The sequence below is a fragment of the Blastomyces dermatitidis genome (assembly GCF_000003525.1).
Source record: "Blastomyces dermatitidis ER-3 genomic scaffold supercont1.1, whole genome shotgun sequence".
NCBI classification, from domain to species: domain Eukaryota; kingdom Fungi; phylum Ascomycota; class Eurotiomycetes; order Onygenales; family Ajellomycetaceae; genus Blastomyces; species Blastomyces dermatitidis.
Window position 1 is genome coordinate 9,687,761 of NW_025544774.1, and position 18,230 is coordinate 9,705,990.

Genomic DNA, 18,230 nt, shown 5'->3' on the forward strand with positions numbered 1-18,230 from the left:
AAACTGATGACTCTTATTCACTGCTTACAGATTACTGTAAGAGTCACAGAATTATGAAGAGTGAATCACTGATCAGTCTCATGAGAGTTAGAACAACAGAGAACAGATTTGCTGAGAAAAGATGATAAGATATAGAGAGATTCATGTCTGACTGCTGAGCAGAAAGAGAGAGCTTCACAAGCTCTTATGAACAGAGTGTATAACAGAGAGATCAAGAAAAAGAGACTATACTTCATCTATTCTAAATCAGAACATCTTTACACAAACTGTTCAGATAAATTAAAATAGAAATTTGAGAAGTTACAGACAGAGTCAGTAACAGCCTTCTTAAGAGTCTTGAAGCTGACATCTGAATCTGTTACTTTCTCAATGAAAATACTTGTTTATAAGAAGAGATCACACTGTAGTACTGCTGCTCTGCAAGCATGAGAAGTATTAATGAACTCAGAATCTCAGATCACTGTAATGTCTCTAAAGCTCACAGAGTGAATGAGCTGAAAGATGAAAACTGAAAATCTGCTCTTATAATAAGCAGAATGTGAGAACTCAGACCTGAGAACTGAGAGACTCATGAGAGTCATCTTTGAATTGCAAGATCTCTCTGAAATCTGAAGAAGATTTGTGAAAACTGTGATTATTACAGACATCACAGATGACATGTATTTGAGACTTATATGACTTTAAAGACATAATTCACATATAACTGTTCATAAGTCAGGTTTATACTTCTGATCAGTGTTGATAGACTCACTTATGAAGATAGAAGCAGTTAATACTGCAGAGTTAATTAGAGAAGACAAGCTTATCTATATAATGACTTTGTAAGTGTCTGAGAATCTTGCAGTTATGAAAACTGAGCTTCAGATATCAGAGAAATACTGAGATCTTATAGAGATATTTAGCTCAGCTAAGACAGCTGAGCTTTCTTCTCACTGTGAGAAGAATCTGATAATAGATTTGATAGAAGAGTAGAAACTCTTCTGAGAATCAATCTATAAGCTCTCTCATCATAAGACAGAGATCTTGCAGATCTATGTGAAGAAGAATCTGAAGAATAACTTTATCTGATCTTCACAGGCCTCTGCAGAAGCCTCTGTGATATTCATGAAGAAGAAGAATAAAGATCTCAGATTGTGTGTAGATTATTATAATCTGAACTTCAAGATAATAAAGAGCTGCTACTCTCTGTCTCTGATTGAGAATGTGATTAACTGTCTCACAGAAGCTGTCATATTCACATAACTGAATGTGATCAATACATATACATGACTGCAAATACAGTTTGAGAATGAATAAAAGACTGTCTTTAGAACTGCACTGAAATTGTTTAAATATCTAGTAATGTCTTTTGATCTGACTAATGTCTCTATGACATTTCAGTCTTTCATCAATAAAATACTTTGCACATATCTGAATGTCTTTATAATAATATATCTGAATGATGTGATGATGTACTTCATGAAGAAGAAAGAACACACTGAGTATGTATGAAGTGTGTTGAAGGTCGTAGATGAGACAGAACTGTATATTAAGCTTATGAAGTGCAACTTCAGTGCTTACTGAATTAATTTTCTAGAATATGTAATCACTATGAATAATATTCAGATGAAATCTTCATGAGTTGAGACTATTCTATCATAGCTGAAGTTAACTAGTATTTATGAGATTCAGATCTTTCTGAGCTTTGTGAATTTCTATAGACAGTTTATCTTTATATTTATGAGAATCTTCTTGGCCCTTACAGATATGCTGAAGAGTGGAAATAAGAAGAAGTCATTTCATGAATGAAGAATGAAAAGATTATTGAGAAGAGAGAACTGTAAGAACTTTCTTATCTTAGAAGCTTGTGAGATCTTTATAAGATTGAAACAGATATTTATAGATGTAGTGATACTATTTCACTTTAATCTCTTGCTCTTAATCAGATTAGAGATAGATGTCTTCTTCTTTACAATTTCAGAAATAGTCTCATAACTACAGTTAAATGAGAACTGGGTTTCAGTAGCCTTTTTCTTATGAAAGATATAATTTATAAAGATTAACTATGACATTTATGATCAGAAGCTTCTTATAATAGTGAAATTCTTTCACTACTGATGTTACTACTTCAAGAGCCTTGTAACAGTGATTACTATTAGAACTGATTATAACAGCTTATAATAGTTTACTTTAATCAAGAAACTCTCACAGCAGCAGGTTCACTGAGCTCAGAGACTGAGTGAGTTCTGATTCAAGATAGAACATATCAAGAGAACTAAGAACTCAGTAGACAGACTCTCTCACAGATCAGACTATGTTAAGAAGGCCAGGATGACAGATATAGAGAGACTAGAGAAGGCAGAAAAGCTTCATGAAATGCTTAAACTGAGTGTTATAAAGAGATTAACTAAAGAGTCTCTCAATCTCTTATAAGAGAAGAGAGAAGAGAGAGAGAAGAAGTCTGTATAACTACTCTCTATAATACTAAGAGTTAACACTCTGAAAATCTTCATGAGAATTCTTGAAGAGAGTATCTATAATCTGAAGAGTTTGCAGACTTTGAGAAGTACTGTGAAAGACCTGATGTAAGAAGAAACAGAGCATAAGTCTTTATAAGATTTTCTATTCAGATTGTCTGAACTGTAACTGAAGAATGAATATACTCAGTATATTTAGAAACTGCTTACAGCAGAGATCAATTCTGCAGAAATAAAGAATTGAAGAGACTTAAATAACCTCTTATAAAGAGAGGACTGAATTTATGTATCTATGAATAAGTTTCTATATATAGAACTTATTAAAAGATATCATGACTCTTCTCTAGTGAGTCATTTTACAGATACTAGAACTCATAAGTTACTCATAAGAAAATACTTCTGACTGAAGATGTAAGAACTTGTGAAGAAGATAGTGAATTCTTATACTGTTTATCAGAATTCACAGAGAGTGTGATTCAGATTATATAAAGAACTTACTCCTCTACTCATCTCATGAAAACCTTGAGAACAGCTAGAAATGAATGCTCTTGTGAGCCTCTCTGAAAGTAAGAACATATATAATGCCTGCTTTGACAGTGTGCTGATGATAGTGAATCACTTTATCAAGATAACACACTTTATATCCACCTGTAAGAACTTGAAGTCAAAGAATTTAACTTATATTTTTGTCTGCAATGTGATTCAGTTGCATGAATTGTCTATGAATATTATCTCAGATAGAGAATTAATCTTTGCAGAAGAGTTCTGATCTGATCTGATAACTATACTAAAGATCTCATAAGATCTAAGCACAGCTTTTCATTAATAGACAGATGATCAGACAGAATATCTGATGAGTATATTAAAACAGTATCTGTGATACTTTGTCAATTACAATCAGAATGACTGAGTGCATTGATTATCACTTGTGAAGTTCATATATAACAACTCAAAGCATGTCAGCATAGATAAAACCCCAAAAAATTTTCAATGCATATCAAACCGCTCCACCACGAACTCGCTCGATTTTTCGAATAAGAACCCGCCGATAGATCCATCGAAAAGCCCTCGATCATACGAGCATTTTGACCCCATCGCCGACCGCATACCCCGTGTGGTGGTGGAGTTATCCAGCCAAACGTGAACCGGACGTTGTTCGAAGCTCCTGTGTGGGATTATCCCCCGTTCTCCCCTACCACACCACAACCCCGGGCCAGAGTGCCATACAAATTGTAAGGTGAAGTGACCTAGCCATATGCACCAATCTTCTCGATTTTGGAAGACCCCCGACCTGTAGTTGTGGAGATATCCGAGGAGCGACCTCCGCGAAAACCCTGTCCATCTTTGATGTTCCAAAACACCAACGCCAAGTCTCACCCTCGTACCGCCCTTCCCAATCTGGCCCATCCCCGGCAGAAAAATACAAAAAGATACCTCGGCGATAATATCAAGCACATAATCAACGGACTCTTCTGAAGTGCAACCTCCACGGTCCGCCGCCAGTGTATCTAGACTTCAACACCAAGTCTCACCCCTGTACTACCCCTCTCAATCTGGCCCATCCCCAGCAGAACGATACAAAAAGATACCTCGGCAACAGTATTCAATACATAACCAGTGGACAACAAGTCAACAGCACATCAACAACTATAAAATCAGTATACCCCAAGGTCTGACTGAGCCTTTGATCCCTGCACAGTGAGATATATTAAATCTAGTTTTAATACCTCAATATTCAATAGATTCTGCAAGGGATTGAGAACAGCAACACTAGGTTTCTATTGAATTTGAGAATTAACTCTATATTGATATAATCATTGACAAAGTCTTCTATTTTGAGATATAAATAACCAGTTCCTCTACATCCCGCTGGCAATATTTATATTATCATATAGAAACAGACTTATATTCTCTATAATATCAAGACCCTGAAGAGGGAAAGTCTTGATAGAGGGTATACAGTAGTGCATATCTTAGCAGTTTCTATCTCATTCTTCTGCAGCAGTTAATGCAAAAAAAAAAGATCTTAGAAATAGTTTTTTACTTCTCTTGAAAAAGTAAGGTGTTTTTCTCTGGGTTTTACACAATATTCTTACAAAGAATTAAAAACAGAGTTGTTTTCTGTCATAATTTCATATTCTTTTAAGTAAGAATTACTATTTCAGTGGCTGAAGAGCTTTCATTAATACTTAATTCTTTTTTACACTCTTTATTAACTGATTTGAGTTGCACACTTGTTGTGTGAGGAGAATTGGATGATTTAGAATAAAATTGAATAGTTTTAATCAATTTCTCTGCAAAAAATTGATTTATTTTTTGTCAGTTTTTCTCTCAAAAACTGTCATATCATCTGATTTATTATCAATTGATATCATACTTTTCCTCACTGTATCCCAAGAAAGAGATTGTAAAGATTTTATTGATTTATCTTAAAAATCAATTTTAGTTTATTAGATTCTCTTCAAAAATCTAACCTAGTTACTGAACTAGTGTGAAAAAAATCAGGTGTTTTATACACAAAAGTCTTTTATTCTTCTTTTGAAACAGTCTGACCAACTTTTCAATTGAAAACAGACTTAGAAATATCTCAATTGAAACAGTCTGACCAACTTTTCATTGAGTGAAAACAATGAGTTCAAAAATACGCTCAGTTGATGTGGAAAAAGATGCTTTCTCAAATACTATTCCTGAGATTGAAATTCTGAAGAGAAGAAAGAAAGAAGAAATAGAGAAACAACAAGTTCTTGAAATACAGGAACTTGAAAAAGCAAGCAAGATTCTTGGAAAGCAGTGTCTGAGTGAGATGAATGAAGAAGTTCTGTTAATTCTTCATGCTCAGGCCAGACAACTACAGGAGGTGATCAAGTTCAAACTTGGAATCTCAAACACAGTTCAAAAAACCTTGAAAATTCCTAGTACAATCACTGACTCTTCATCTCACTCTTCTTCTTCCTTTCTTCCTACTCCTTCTTCTTCTTTGAATCAGAAGAAAACATATGCTCAAGCAGCTGAATCTGCTGTCTCTAAACCTGCTGTCTCAAAACCTGCTCAAAATCCTGAGAAAACTGAGAAGAATACTGCTCATGCCTCTATTCATAGAAAAGTGGAAAAGAAAATGCAAAAAGAGAAAAACTTCCAAATCTCTAGAAATAGAAGACTCATTCTCAAAGTCTCAAACCAGGACATTCTGCAAAGAAACAAGCTAAACTCAAATCTCATTTTCAGAATCAGAAATGAAATTAATCAGCAGTTCTTTTCTCAGTTGATGACTGATATTGAAGTTCAAAAACCAGTTATAGCTTCAATTGAGCCATCATTCTTTGGAAACTCTATTATTCTGACTACAATGCCTGAATTCAGTGCTGAATTCCTTATTCAGAATGAGAATCTCTGGAAGTCAGCAGTAGAATCATTGCTAAACACAACAATTCTATCTGAAAGAGATGAAAAGTGGGGCAAATTCATTCTTCATGATATTCCAGTTGAAATTTTTGACTGTGAAGAAGGAATGCTACTTCTCAAAAATGAATTGAAAGAATACAACTTCATTCAACTGAGAAAGGAGCCTGTATGGCTAAATTCAATTGAGTTCAGACAAAGCAGGAGAAATGCCTCTGTTCTAGTATATACAAAAACACTTGAACAGTCAAAGATCTCTGAAGTAAGAGTAGCAGGTTTGAAAATGAGAGTTCATGAATACAAAGACTCAAGAATGAATCTCAAAGCTCAAACACAGTGTTCAAACTGTCAAAGATATGGACACTTTGCAATCTCATGTTTTAGAGACTCAAAATGTGCATTCTGTGCCAGAGATCACAAAACTAGTGAGCATAAATGTGAAACATGCTCAAAAAGAGGTGAAATTTGTCAACATACTCTGCTTAAGTGCTCTAATTGCAAAGAAAAACATGCATCTAGCTCTAAAGAATGTATGTTTGCTCCTAGAACTCAAAAGAACTGGAGAAAAGATGAAGCTCAAAGTCAATCTAGAACTGAAGAGAAGAGTCAAGCCAGTAAACTCACAACTGCAAGCTCAAAAAGAAGAAACTCTCAATTATCTAAGTCTTCAAACTCCAATTCTCCAGCAAAATGTAAACAGAATTTGAATCCTCAAACTCCTGTTAAGATTAGAGAATTGAGAAATGACTCTGATGATAAACTAGATATAATGCAAGCAGTTGAGATTCCTACTTTTCAGAACAGTTATAATCTACTATCTGATGATAGTGATTAGATTCTTCTCTACTCTCTTTTAGTATGAATATACAATAAAAACAAAAAAAAAAGTTTAAAAACTCTTCAAAAATCACATTTATTCAAAATAATGTGAATAGAAACTCAAATTGCATTTATTCTTGTCTTCAAATTGCATTTGAACAAAAAGTTGATTTTGTACTGCTTCAGGAGCCGAATTTTGATGCTGAGCAAAAATATGTCATTTCTCATTCAAGCTACTACTGCTTTTTACCTCAAAAGTCTGAGATAAAGTCAAGAGTAGTGATCTATGGAAGAAAGAGATCAAGATATCAATTTAATCTAAGATTTGATATCATGTCTGACCCTGATATTCTGGTGGGTGATATTATAGATAAAGAAAATGAGTTTGATACTATACAGCTCATAAATATCTATAATGAAAAGTCATTGAAGGAAAATAACAATATCTGGACAATTGATAGAGGATTTCTGAACATAACTCCATCAAGAAACTCTATAATTGCAGGAGATTTCAATGCACATCATCTCTGGTGGAATTCAGAATGCAAGAGAGCAGTGAGAGCTGATAATCTGGTTGAATGGACCTTTGAGCATTCAATAGATTTGGTTAATAAGTCTGATCAACAAACATTCTTTAGAAAAGGCATGAAACAGAAGTCTATTATAGATCTAACATTCATGTCACAAAATCTAATGGAAAGAAGACTTGTAAACTGGTTTATTGATTCAAATGAGACATCAGGATCAGGTCATGAGATTATTCAATTTGATATTGAACTGAGTGAAAAACAAATGAGTGAAAATCCTCTTCTCTCTAATCAGTATAACTTTGAAAAAGCTGATTGGAAAGCAGTTGAAGAAAGCATAAAACTGTTAAAATCTGAAAGACAGAATGAGCTATATTGGAATTCTGGTCAAGATATCTCAAATGAAATGCTTGAGAGTAGAGTGAAGCTTATTACATCTATCATTCTAACAAGTGTTAGAGATAATATTCCAAAAAGAAAATCTTCTGAGTATTCAAAACCTTGGTGGAATGAGAATATCTCATCTAAAAGAAAAGAATTAGCTACTGCTAGAAGAGATTGGAAGAATGATGTAATATCTGATGAAGAGTTCAAAACTGTCAGAAATGAATATTTTTCAGATATTAAAAGAGCTAAAACAGACTGCTGGAATAAATTTCTTGAAGAAGCACAAGGGAAGGAAGTTTTTAAAGCTTTTAACTATACTAAAACAAGAAGTGTAGCAAAACTTCCAGCTCTAGAATATGAGTTTCAGAATGAATCATATACAGCAAACTCTTTTGAGGAAAAATGTCAAGCTTTCATGAGAATTCTCTTTCAGAACTCACCAGATTCAGATTCAGATTCAGAGGAAGAGAATATATCACTTCTCAACTATGTTGATGAAAATGACTGGGAATGGCCTGATCTTACACAAGATGAATTAGAGTCAGCTATCTTCTCAAGTTCTGTTAAAACTGCTGCAGGTCCAGATTCAATTAATCACTTGATTATTCAAAATACATATTCCTACTTAAAGAATGAATATTTTGAGCTCTTTTTCAATCTCTTGAAAAATGGATATCATCCTGAATGCTGGAGAGAAGCCACTGGAGTGATTCTTGCAAAACCTAATAGAAAAACTTCAATTCCTAAGTCATATAGAGTAATATCTCTATTGAACTGTTTAGGAAAGGTTTTAGAAAAGATAATAGCTACTTGACTATCTTTTATAAGCTCTATAGATGATTCTCTTTTATTCAGTGAACAAATGGGAGGTAGAAAACAGTGTTCTGCAATTGACACTGTTCTCTCAGTTGTTCATGATATTCAAATAGCAAAGCATGAGGGTCTGGTCTCAACTGCAGTTTTTATTGATATAAAAGGAGCGTTTGATCATGTTTCAAAGTCAAAGTTAATTCAGACATTGAAGATATTAAAACTGCCACTTTCCCTAATAAAATGGGTTAACTGTTTTATGTCTAAAAGAATTATACAACTCTTCTTTGATGGAATGAAACAAGACAAGACTGAGATAAAAATAGGAGTACCACAGGGGTCTCCAATCTCACCCATTTTATTTGCAATATACACTGCATATCTATTCAAAAATAGAAATATGAGAATAGTGCGATCTCCGAGTTATGTGGATGATATTGGTCTAGTCTACAGCTCAAAAACTATCAAAGAGAATTTGAAAGTAATTGAAGAAGCTGCAAAGGAAATCTTTGTTAGAGCAGATATCAATCAAATTCAATTTGATATGGATAAAACTGAGTTAATTCATTTCTTTCCTAGATTCAATGAGAAAGAACTATCTCTAACTCTTTTAAATAGAGAGATTAAACCCAGTGTAAATGTCAAATGGTTAGGAGTATGGTTAAACTCCAAGTTGAATTTTAAATATCACATTCAACAAAGAACTGTCAAGGCAGAAAGACTATTGAACAACATAATCAGACTATCAAATACAGAGAGGGGTCTATCCTTCCAGGCTATGAGACAGTTATATATAGCCTGTATTACATCAGTAGCTGATTATGGAGTTCAAGTTTGGTGGAATAATCAAGGGAATTTCACTGAACTCTTTCAAAGTCTGCAAAACAGAGCCTTGAGAAGAATTCTGGGAGCATTTAAATCATCTCCTATTAAAGCAATGGAAATTGAAGCTTCAATTCCTCCTCCTACTATTAGATTTGAAAAGGCCTGTATGAACTATGCTCTGAGAGTTGTAAAGATGAGCTCAAATCATATAATCAGAGAAAGAGTCTCTTCTTCATTTCCACCAATTAACTCTGGAAATGAACTGGATTGGAATAGATTTCTTGATTGGAATGAAAATAATTCTTCAAAGAAAATGCCTTCTCAACTGTACAGACTATGCTCTCTGATTAAAAATCAATTTTCTTCTTTGAATGTTGAAAAAGTTGATCATGAGAAGTTATCTCCCTGGAGAAAAAAGCTTGAATCTCTTATAGACTTACAAATAAGTGAACTATCAAAAGAGAAAGAATATGAACAGCATTTGAAGAGAATTTCTACAATCAATATAAAAGACTCTATTCTGATTTATTCAGATGGCTCAAAAAATGAGAACTTGAACAGATTGAGCGCAGGCATTGCTTATACTGAAGATAATATTAATTTTATCTCAGATTTCTGGAATCTAGGCTCTGAATGTGAAGTCTTTGATGCTGAACTATTTGCAATAGTGAAAGCTTTCAAACTCATTGAAATAAAATCTCATAAAAGAGGAAATTGTTTGAAAGAGGCATGGATATTCTCTGATAGTCAAGCTGCTTTAAAAAGACTTAGAAATAGTCAGATTCATAATGGTCAAATGAATCTTGAACTGATCTTAAACTCTGTTTTAAAAATTCAAGAGAGAAGAACATCAAAGCTGAGAATTCATCTGCACTGGGTTCCTGCTCATATGAATATTCATGGCAATGAATTGGCTGATTCAGCTGCAAAAAAGGGTGCAGAATTAAGCAGATCTATTCAAAAAATTGTGTCCTGGTCTTTTATAAAGAGAAAAATAAAAGAATCTTGTTTAGACAAGTGGAATGAAAGCTGGCAGAAACAAAAGAAGAGTATACATTATTCAAGATTTGAAACAAAACCCAAGTGGAAATCTTGTTCAATTAAATGTAAAAAGAAAATATTCTCATCTATAATACAGCTGAAACTAGGACATGGCTATTTCAAATCTTATATACAAAGATTTGATGATAGATTTGACTCAATAGAATGCTCATTCTGCAATACAAATGAGAATCCTGAGCATATTATAATGCACTGTGCATTATACAATAGTCTCAGAGCCAGATTGAAAGAGAAGTATGATCTAAATCAATTAAATATGAGATTCTTATTCTCAACTGAGACAGGAATTAAATACTTAATAGACTTTCTATCAGAAACTCAAGCAGCTACAAGAAAATGGCTAAATTCAGAATTATCTGAATATGAAGAGGAGGAAATCAATCAGATATAGTCTGTTAAAACAGCTATACACTCTCTTTTAAGAATTTGTTTTGTTATAGTCTCTCTTTACTTTTTCTTTTTCTGTATCTTTTCCTTTCAATTTCTTTCTATCTATCTATTTAATGTGTCTATCTTTGAGACTGTGTTCTTTCTCTCTTTTCTTTTGTCATGATATTGTCAAATGGTTACAAAGTATCAAAAGATGTTAAAACACTGCAATTTGTAAACAGTTTTTGTATTCTGGGCTGGAATTTTCTGATTTTGCATATCTGAAATTGATGAATGTACAATAGTTAACTTTACAGACATAGAAAAAACCCTGAGAACTAAAGTTCTCAGGTAGATGTCATAGTCTCTGACTGCATACATCTATAATTGAAGAATAATAATAATAATAATAGATAAAACCCTCTTTGAGATACTCACTGAGACTTATTCACAGATAATCTTGATGAACTCATGAGAGTATACTATAGAGTGTGATGATATCTGTGAACAGACTGAGAGAATTCAGAAGATTTAGAAGAAAGCTTACAAATTCTTAAGAAAGACTCAAGAGTATCAGAAGAGATACTATAACTTCAAGTATATTATAAAGAGTTTCAAGAAAGATGATAGAGTCTGACTGAGTCTAGAAAATATCATCATATAAAGATCTAGTAAGAAGCTGAATCTCTTGTGAATAGAGTCTTCTAAGATTGTGAAGAAAGTTAGCTTGCAGTTCTACAGATTAAAACTGTTATCTGAGTTGTAGATATATAATGTTTTTCATGTCTCTTTACTCTGTGAATATAAGAAATTCTCAGAAGAGAACTCTGTGACTCATCACTCTGTCTATGAAGTACTAGAGAGTGAAAGAGAATATCAGATCAAAGAAATTATTGACTCAGAGAAGTGAAATTATAAACTCTGATTCAAGATTCAGTGATAAGAGTATTCTGACAAGATGAATGAGTTTACTTAAGAATTATCTGAGCAGATAAGACATCTGCAGAAGCTGAGACATGACTTTCATACTGTAAATTCTGATAAGTCAGAATAATACAGTCTTCACTAAGAATCTGATTATGATAAAGATATTAACACTGTCATTTATAAACTCTAGTCTACAAAATAATGAGTTTCTACTGAGATGAACAGTTCACAGTGTATGCAAGGAAAGAAGAAATCATGTTCTCATTAAAGTTAAAAAATAAGAAAATAAACAGGGCTGTAAATACAATTTAGAGATCAATAAAGAAAAAATAAAGAAAACTCACACTCACATTATTAACACTTATGACACTTAAATTCTTCACAACTATCAATTTCTCTCTTTAAAGAAGCAGAGAGTATTATGTCTATAATACAGATAATTATTATATTTAGTGTGAAGACTATCAGAAATGTACAGACTTCAGAGAAGCTGAACATCAGAATATGTACAGTTGTGACAGAGTCTTGAGAACTGACTGTCTGTGCATGTGATCAGATATCTCTCATGAAGCTGAGTCTGCTCTCTCAGTTATACTGAAGTATTCAGTCTGAAAACAATTGAGATGTGAAGAGAGAGCTCATCTGTTCAGATCAACTCTCATCACAAATTCATGACATTTACATTGTCTTGATTATCTGGATTTTGCAGGTATCTGAGAACTCATCTCTTATTGACAATGAAATTGTGGAAATGCACTGCAGTGTGAGAATTATTGATAGAGAATCTAGACATATTTGCATATACCTGATCAGAGATTGTGCGGGCAGAAGAAGAGTGATTGTAGGCTCACAGAGCTGCAGAAGACACTGACAACACTGAGAGCTTCATAAGAACTATTAGCTAGAGTCTGTAAGAAATTACTTGTAAGAAGACTTACAGCAAAGAGAAGAACTACACTGCTTGAAGTCAGAGACTGATCTGAAGAAGAAATGAGATTAGTCACTGATCTGAAGATTAGATACAGTGATAAGACTGAAAGAGATAAAGATACAGTTGTGAATAATGATACTTCTGCTTCATCAGCCAGTAAAAAGCAATCAGAGAAGTCATGAGAATGCTCATAAGAAGCTCAGCAGCAGTCAGACATTGTTTGTAAAGATATTGAAATTGAAAATTTTTATTCTTGAGAAGTTCTTGAATCAATATGTAAACATTGTCAGAAACACTCTCTCTCTGTCATCTGAGTGAAAACACTTCACAGATGAATGAGAATACTCACAGTTTATAAGAATAAGAGCTGTTATAAAAAAAGAGAAAAGAAGATGAGATTCTGCAGACAGATCTGAAATATTTATACTACTCTAGAGAGGTTTGTTTATACTGTAGATAATTCTGCAGAACAGTCAGATCACTCTAATAAATAAAAGTAATTATGAATTACAGATCTGAATCTTTCTATATGACTATAAAGAGTGATTACAGACTGCAGACATCTTGATTCTACAATTCTATAGAGTTGATGAAAGAATGAAAAATTCCTTACAATTCTACAGTGTCAAAGAGTAATGATTTATAAGAATGAGTAAAAGATCAACTCATGAATGTTTCTCTTTAATGAGAGTGATCTTATAAAGAGTGATTCATCTGTGAGATGAATCTGTGTAATAATCACACAAGAATCTTATGAAAATGATTGAGAGTTAACTGAAACTCTTCTGTATAAAAGATGTAAGATGAATCTGTGTGATAGTCAGAGAAGAATCTGTAGATTATAAAGAATCTCACAGAATAAGAAACTGAGTGACAGACTCTTTTCTCTTTGTAATAACAAGGGATTTTTTCTCACTGAGGTTTTTTATAGATGCAAAGAGTTTTTAATGAGTATCACTGCAGTGCTGAGCTGACTATAAAGTCACTCAGTGAAAGGCTTCACAGACAAAGTCTTAGAGAGAGAGAGATATGTAAGAAATCCTGCTTCTTGCAGATTCTTTACCTCTATTTCTATCTCTTGTGTAATTAATAGAGCTAGCGGCCCTTGACTACATACAACTATATAGACTGGAGTTCATGAATACTATTTATAACTCAGCTTGAATACTATTATACATTTGATCTCTACATTTTATCTTTCTACTGCAAATACTTCTAGTAGTTAACAGTACATATCATGTCAAGCTGCAAACACCCGAATAATCGCCTGCGAGCACTTATTCTTACATCTTAAGCATACTAATCTTCATTCAATTCTTTCAAGATTAATCACCTGCTTCTCCCCAGTGACTGAATGGTTAATGCGGTCACCTGATAGCGCCTTGGCATGAGAAACCAAGAAGCGTGGGTTCGAAACCCGCAGGGAATACATTAATTCCGGAACTCAAGCATCTCAGGTTTCTAATAAATACAGAGGTGTACAAATCGCTTCAATGAATAGCTCTATGTTTCTGAGCTGGGAAGTTATTATCGCATGTATTTAATTGTCACTTCTTTGTATTTTCCTATGTTCTTATTATCTTGATATGATCTCAACACCTAGACTGGCTGCTGAGATCATGAATTTCACATTTAATCTCATTTAATCTGGTCTTATACATTTCTTGGCGTGAATCCCGCTGGGACTGACTATTAAAAAAACATGTAAAGTGACTATATATCAGATCTTAAAATGAAACCATGACTTGAAAAAAATGAGAAAGTGATCTCATTTAGTCTTATTTAGTTTCATTCTTGACATAAAGTTACTATTTTTAGACATTTTAAGGTTTTTTTTTAGACTATTTTTAATTTTTTAAAAAGTAACGCTTTTTGATAATGCTCAAATGAGATTTAAAGTCATTTAAAGCAATAAAAATAATTTAAATTAAGAAGTGAAAATCATGATCTCATTTGAAAAATATGATAAGAGTAGACAGTAAGTCTAACTGAGACAGTATGAGACTACTATCTAATATTAAAACTGTGTAATGAGATCAGTTGAATTGATAATGAGACTATCAAAAAATCTGATTCTGATCTCAGACATAATCACATAGTCAGTCTATTAACACCTGTATTTTCTTCTGTATAACTAATACTTGATCTGTATTTAACATTATGCAAGAACTTATCATAAGCTTCACTTGCATATGAGTATAATGAAAGAATAATAATAATAATAATAATAATCACCTGCTTCTAGAATCTTGATATTGAAGTTGAGAATAAATGTTATAAAAGAAGTGTTTCTCTGTCAGACACTCTATAATCAATCTAATACTTTCTATTGCATGACAGTGTCTTAAAACGGAATATTAAGATATTTGATAATATTGTCAGATATTCGCAATGCTGATTCATATGCTTTTATTCATAAATGAAACTTCTGTTTCATATAATCTCTCAATTATTCATTATTATATTAATCTTGATTGATTAGTAATTGAAGAATGAAAAAAGTTAGTAAATGAGTGATGTAATATAGTGAAAGTTTCTTTATAAGAGTGTATAAGAGATGCTAGCTGAATCAGAGATAGACTGTATAATTATGAATACTAGCAGCATGTTAATCTGCATGAGACTAGAGCTTATATTGCAGTCACATGAGTGTGACTGAATCTGATGAAGAAGAATATGATTTGAAAGAATATACAATCACTGAATAATAACACAGCTGCTTCTGAACATGCTTACAAACGTAAAGAGACTCTAGCGGTCACTAATTAATTTAGATAATATATATAAGAAGTCGGTGTACACCTGTAATCGTACACTGACTCAAGAAACCTTTGAATCACAAAGAATATATATAAAAGATATTATAATAACTACAGAAAGTAAAACTACTGATAGATATAGACAAGTATAATTTTAAGATTAAAAGTATAAAATATCTAGACTTTATCATAGAAGCTGATAAGAGAATCTGAATGAATTGTGAGAAGATCTCTGCTATTCTTGAATGAGAGATCTCACACACTGCGAAAGATATACAAAGCTTCATCAGATTCACTAACTTCTATCAGTGATTTATACAGAACTTCTCAGATATTATAAGATTACTTACAGAACTTACTAAGAAAGACTCAGTATTTTAATAATTAGTGAACACTGAAGCTGCATTTATATAAATGAAGAAGATATTCATTAATACCTCTCTACTAATAACATTCAATTCTGATCATGAGACAGTTATTGAAGCTGATTTCTCTGACTATATCACAGAAGAAGCTATATTATAATATAATGATAAAGATATCTTACAATTATATACCTTCATATCTAAGAAACTGAGTTCTGCTGAATACAATTATAAGACCTATGATAAGAAACTTCTTACTATTATATACTATCTAGAAGAATGAGACTCTGAACTCTGAAGTGTCTCTGAATTTAAGATAATCACAGATTATAAGAATCTTAAGTACTTCACTACTATCTGTAAACTTACTGAATGACAGATATAATAATCTGAGTTCTTAAGCTGCTTTTATTTTACAATACACTATCATTCTGATAGTCAGAACTTGATGATAGATGCTCTCTTATGATAAGAGCAAGATATGTCTTTCAATATAATAGACACTCATTGAATGAACTGAGAACACTGACTCTTAGATCTGAAGATATTGATTGATCAAGATAAAACAGCTCATGACACTATACATACTTCTCTGATTAGAACTATCACTGATATCTTAACTTCTTCTGAATTTATATTAGATAAACTATGACATACAGCAGCTTAAACTGATGAACTTCTTCAAGTACTCACTGAAGCAGTATAATACAAAGCATTTCAATTTCTCTCAGAACTATGTATAAGAATTGACATCTCAGAATATTCAGTCAATGATAATAACACTCTATGATTCTGTGAATGATACTAAGTCTCTCATTTCAAATTCTTACACATCTGAATAATGCAAGACATGTATAATATATATATAATCAGTTATTCAGGCTGTGAACAACTGTATTAAATAATCTCTTGAGAATTCTATTAGCCTGAGATATTAAACAGTATCAGACACTTTGTCTGAAACTATAACTATTATTCTTTCATCATCTCATGAAGAGATTATAGAAAAGACCTGCTGAAACTGCTCAATCTCTCTGATAGAATCTGATAAGATATTGTAAGAGGCCTACGCCGAATAGATCGGTATAATATTATAGGTCTTATATAACAAAGATAAAAACGCTAGAGAAGGAAAGAAAGAGAAAGTGCGAGAATCAGCGATCGAGGTGGATATTTATACACATATGTGGTGGCGTACGCGGTGGAGCTTCGGGGCGGAAGAATATACGCGCGTTCGTAGCGGCCGAGGATCGGCGATCGAGAATGGCCGAGGATCGGAGCGTACGTAGAATCTGTGGAGTGTAACGGAATAGTCTATATGATTGATCGGGGTGGCGGCCGAGGATCGGCGATCGAGAATGGCCGAGGATCGGAGCGTACGTGGAATCTGTGGAGTGTAACGGAATAGTCTATATGATTGATCGGGCGCAGCCGAGGATCGGCGATCGAGAATGGCCGAGGATCGGAGCGTACGTGGAATCTGTGGAGTGTAACGGAATAGTCTATATGATTGATCGGGCGCAGCCCGCCACATTAGCCCCCCCTTTCCAGAAGCAGTTCCCATCAGTCAAGGGCCGCTGTTTCAGATAACACGGAACTCGGAGTCCGGTCAGTTGAGAAGGGATTGGATCAGTGGCAGCGCGGCAGTTCGATGTGAAGTATTTGATAAGAGGATACACTGGAGGTTATAATGTCTTATGACTGGAGATTTTATCATTGCATAGTGGCTTCTCTTTAAATCATTGTTGTCCAACCTCTTCAAGCTCCTGTTTGCAAATTTGAACAGGAGCTAATCTTTTCCCTGTTTCATTGAGGCATTCTCATAGTTATCTTCTGAATCTTTCTCTAATGTAATGTGGTTGGCACGGACAGGCGCTGATTCATCTTTTGATCTTTCTCTTAAGTGTGGAGGCACATAGGTTGATCAGCAGTTGAAAGTGATGTGTCTCAATTGATTACAATTGATGCATACTTCACATTGACATTGATCAGCAACTTCTTCAGAAGTGATTTCAGAAACTCAGAAGCCTGTTTAAACAGCAGAAACTCTTGCTTATGCATAGACATTTGAATCTATTCAGTTCATGACATCTGCATCATTGTTCTTCAGTGCGGGTGTATGAGTGACTGAGTTATTTATTGATACAGGTGTATAAGTGACTGAGTTATTTATCAATACAGGTGTATAAGTGACTGAGTTATTTGTCAGCATAGATGTGTAGATGTAATATCTTCTGTCACTGTTCTGTATACTCTTGAGCTTGATAAGACAGTCATTCATTGTTCAGAGCTGTGTGTAGAAGTCTTTATAAGTCTGGTCTTTATCTACACTTATAAGAACCTGTAAGAGTTTGAAAGTTAATGTCTTCTTAAGCATGCTAATCTTTATTTAATTCTCTCAAGATTGATTATCTACTTCTAAGATCTTGATATCAAAGTCAGAGATAAATATTATAAGAGAAATGTTTCTCTGTTAGATACTCTGTAATCAATCTAATACTTTCTATTGTATGACAGTGTCTTGAAACAGAATATTAAGATATCTCATGATATTATCAGATGTTTATAATACTGATTCACATGCTTTCATTTAT

At 33.3% G+C, this 18,230-nt stretch overlaps 3 protein-coding genes across 3 annotated transcripts; 1 reads left to right on the forward strand and 2 right to left on the reverse strand.

The window, feature by feature from the left end:
- Positions 1-3,443: 3,443 nt before the first annotated feature.
- BDCG_16324 (uncharacterized protein) lies at positions 3,444-3,863 on the reverse strand (the record flags this gene model as incomplete). The annotated part of the gene is made up of 1 exon (XM_045425574.1): positions 3,444-3,863. One exon carries the CDS (start codon positions 3,861-3,863, stop codon positions 3,444-3,446), a length of 420 nt encoding a protein of 139 aa, XP_045279537.1.
- A 1,222-nt stretch (positions 3,864-5,085) lies between these two features.
- On the forward strand, positions 5,086-6,690 carry BDCG_16325 (uncharacterized protein; the record flags this gene model as incomplete). The annotated part of the gene is made up of 4 exons (XM_045425575.1): positions 5,086-6,024; positions 6,103-6,130; positions 6,240-6,385; positions 6,412-6,690. The coding sequence occupies 4 exons, from the start codon at positions 5,086-5,088 to the stop codon at positions 6,688-6,690; spliced, it is 1,392 nt and encodes a 463-aa protein (XP_045279538.1).
- Positions 6,691-16,241: 9,551 nt separating this feature from the next.
- BDCG_16326 (uncharacterized protein) lies at positions 16,242-17,703 on the reverse strand (the record flags this gene model as incomplete). The annotated part of the gene is made up of 3 exons (XM_045425576.1): positions 16,242-16,262; positions 16,835-17,138; positions 17,609-17,703. 3 exons carry the CDS (start codon positions 17,701-17,703, stop codon positions 16,242-16,244), a joined length of 420 nt encoding a protein of 139 aa, XP_045279539.1.
- Between the last annotated feature and the right edge of the window lie 527 nt (positions 17,704-18,230).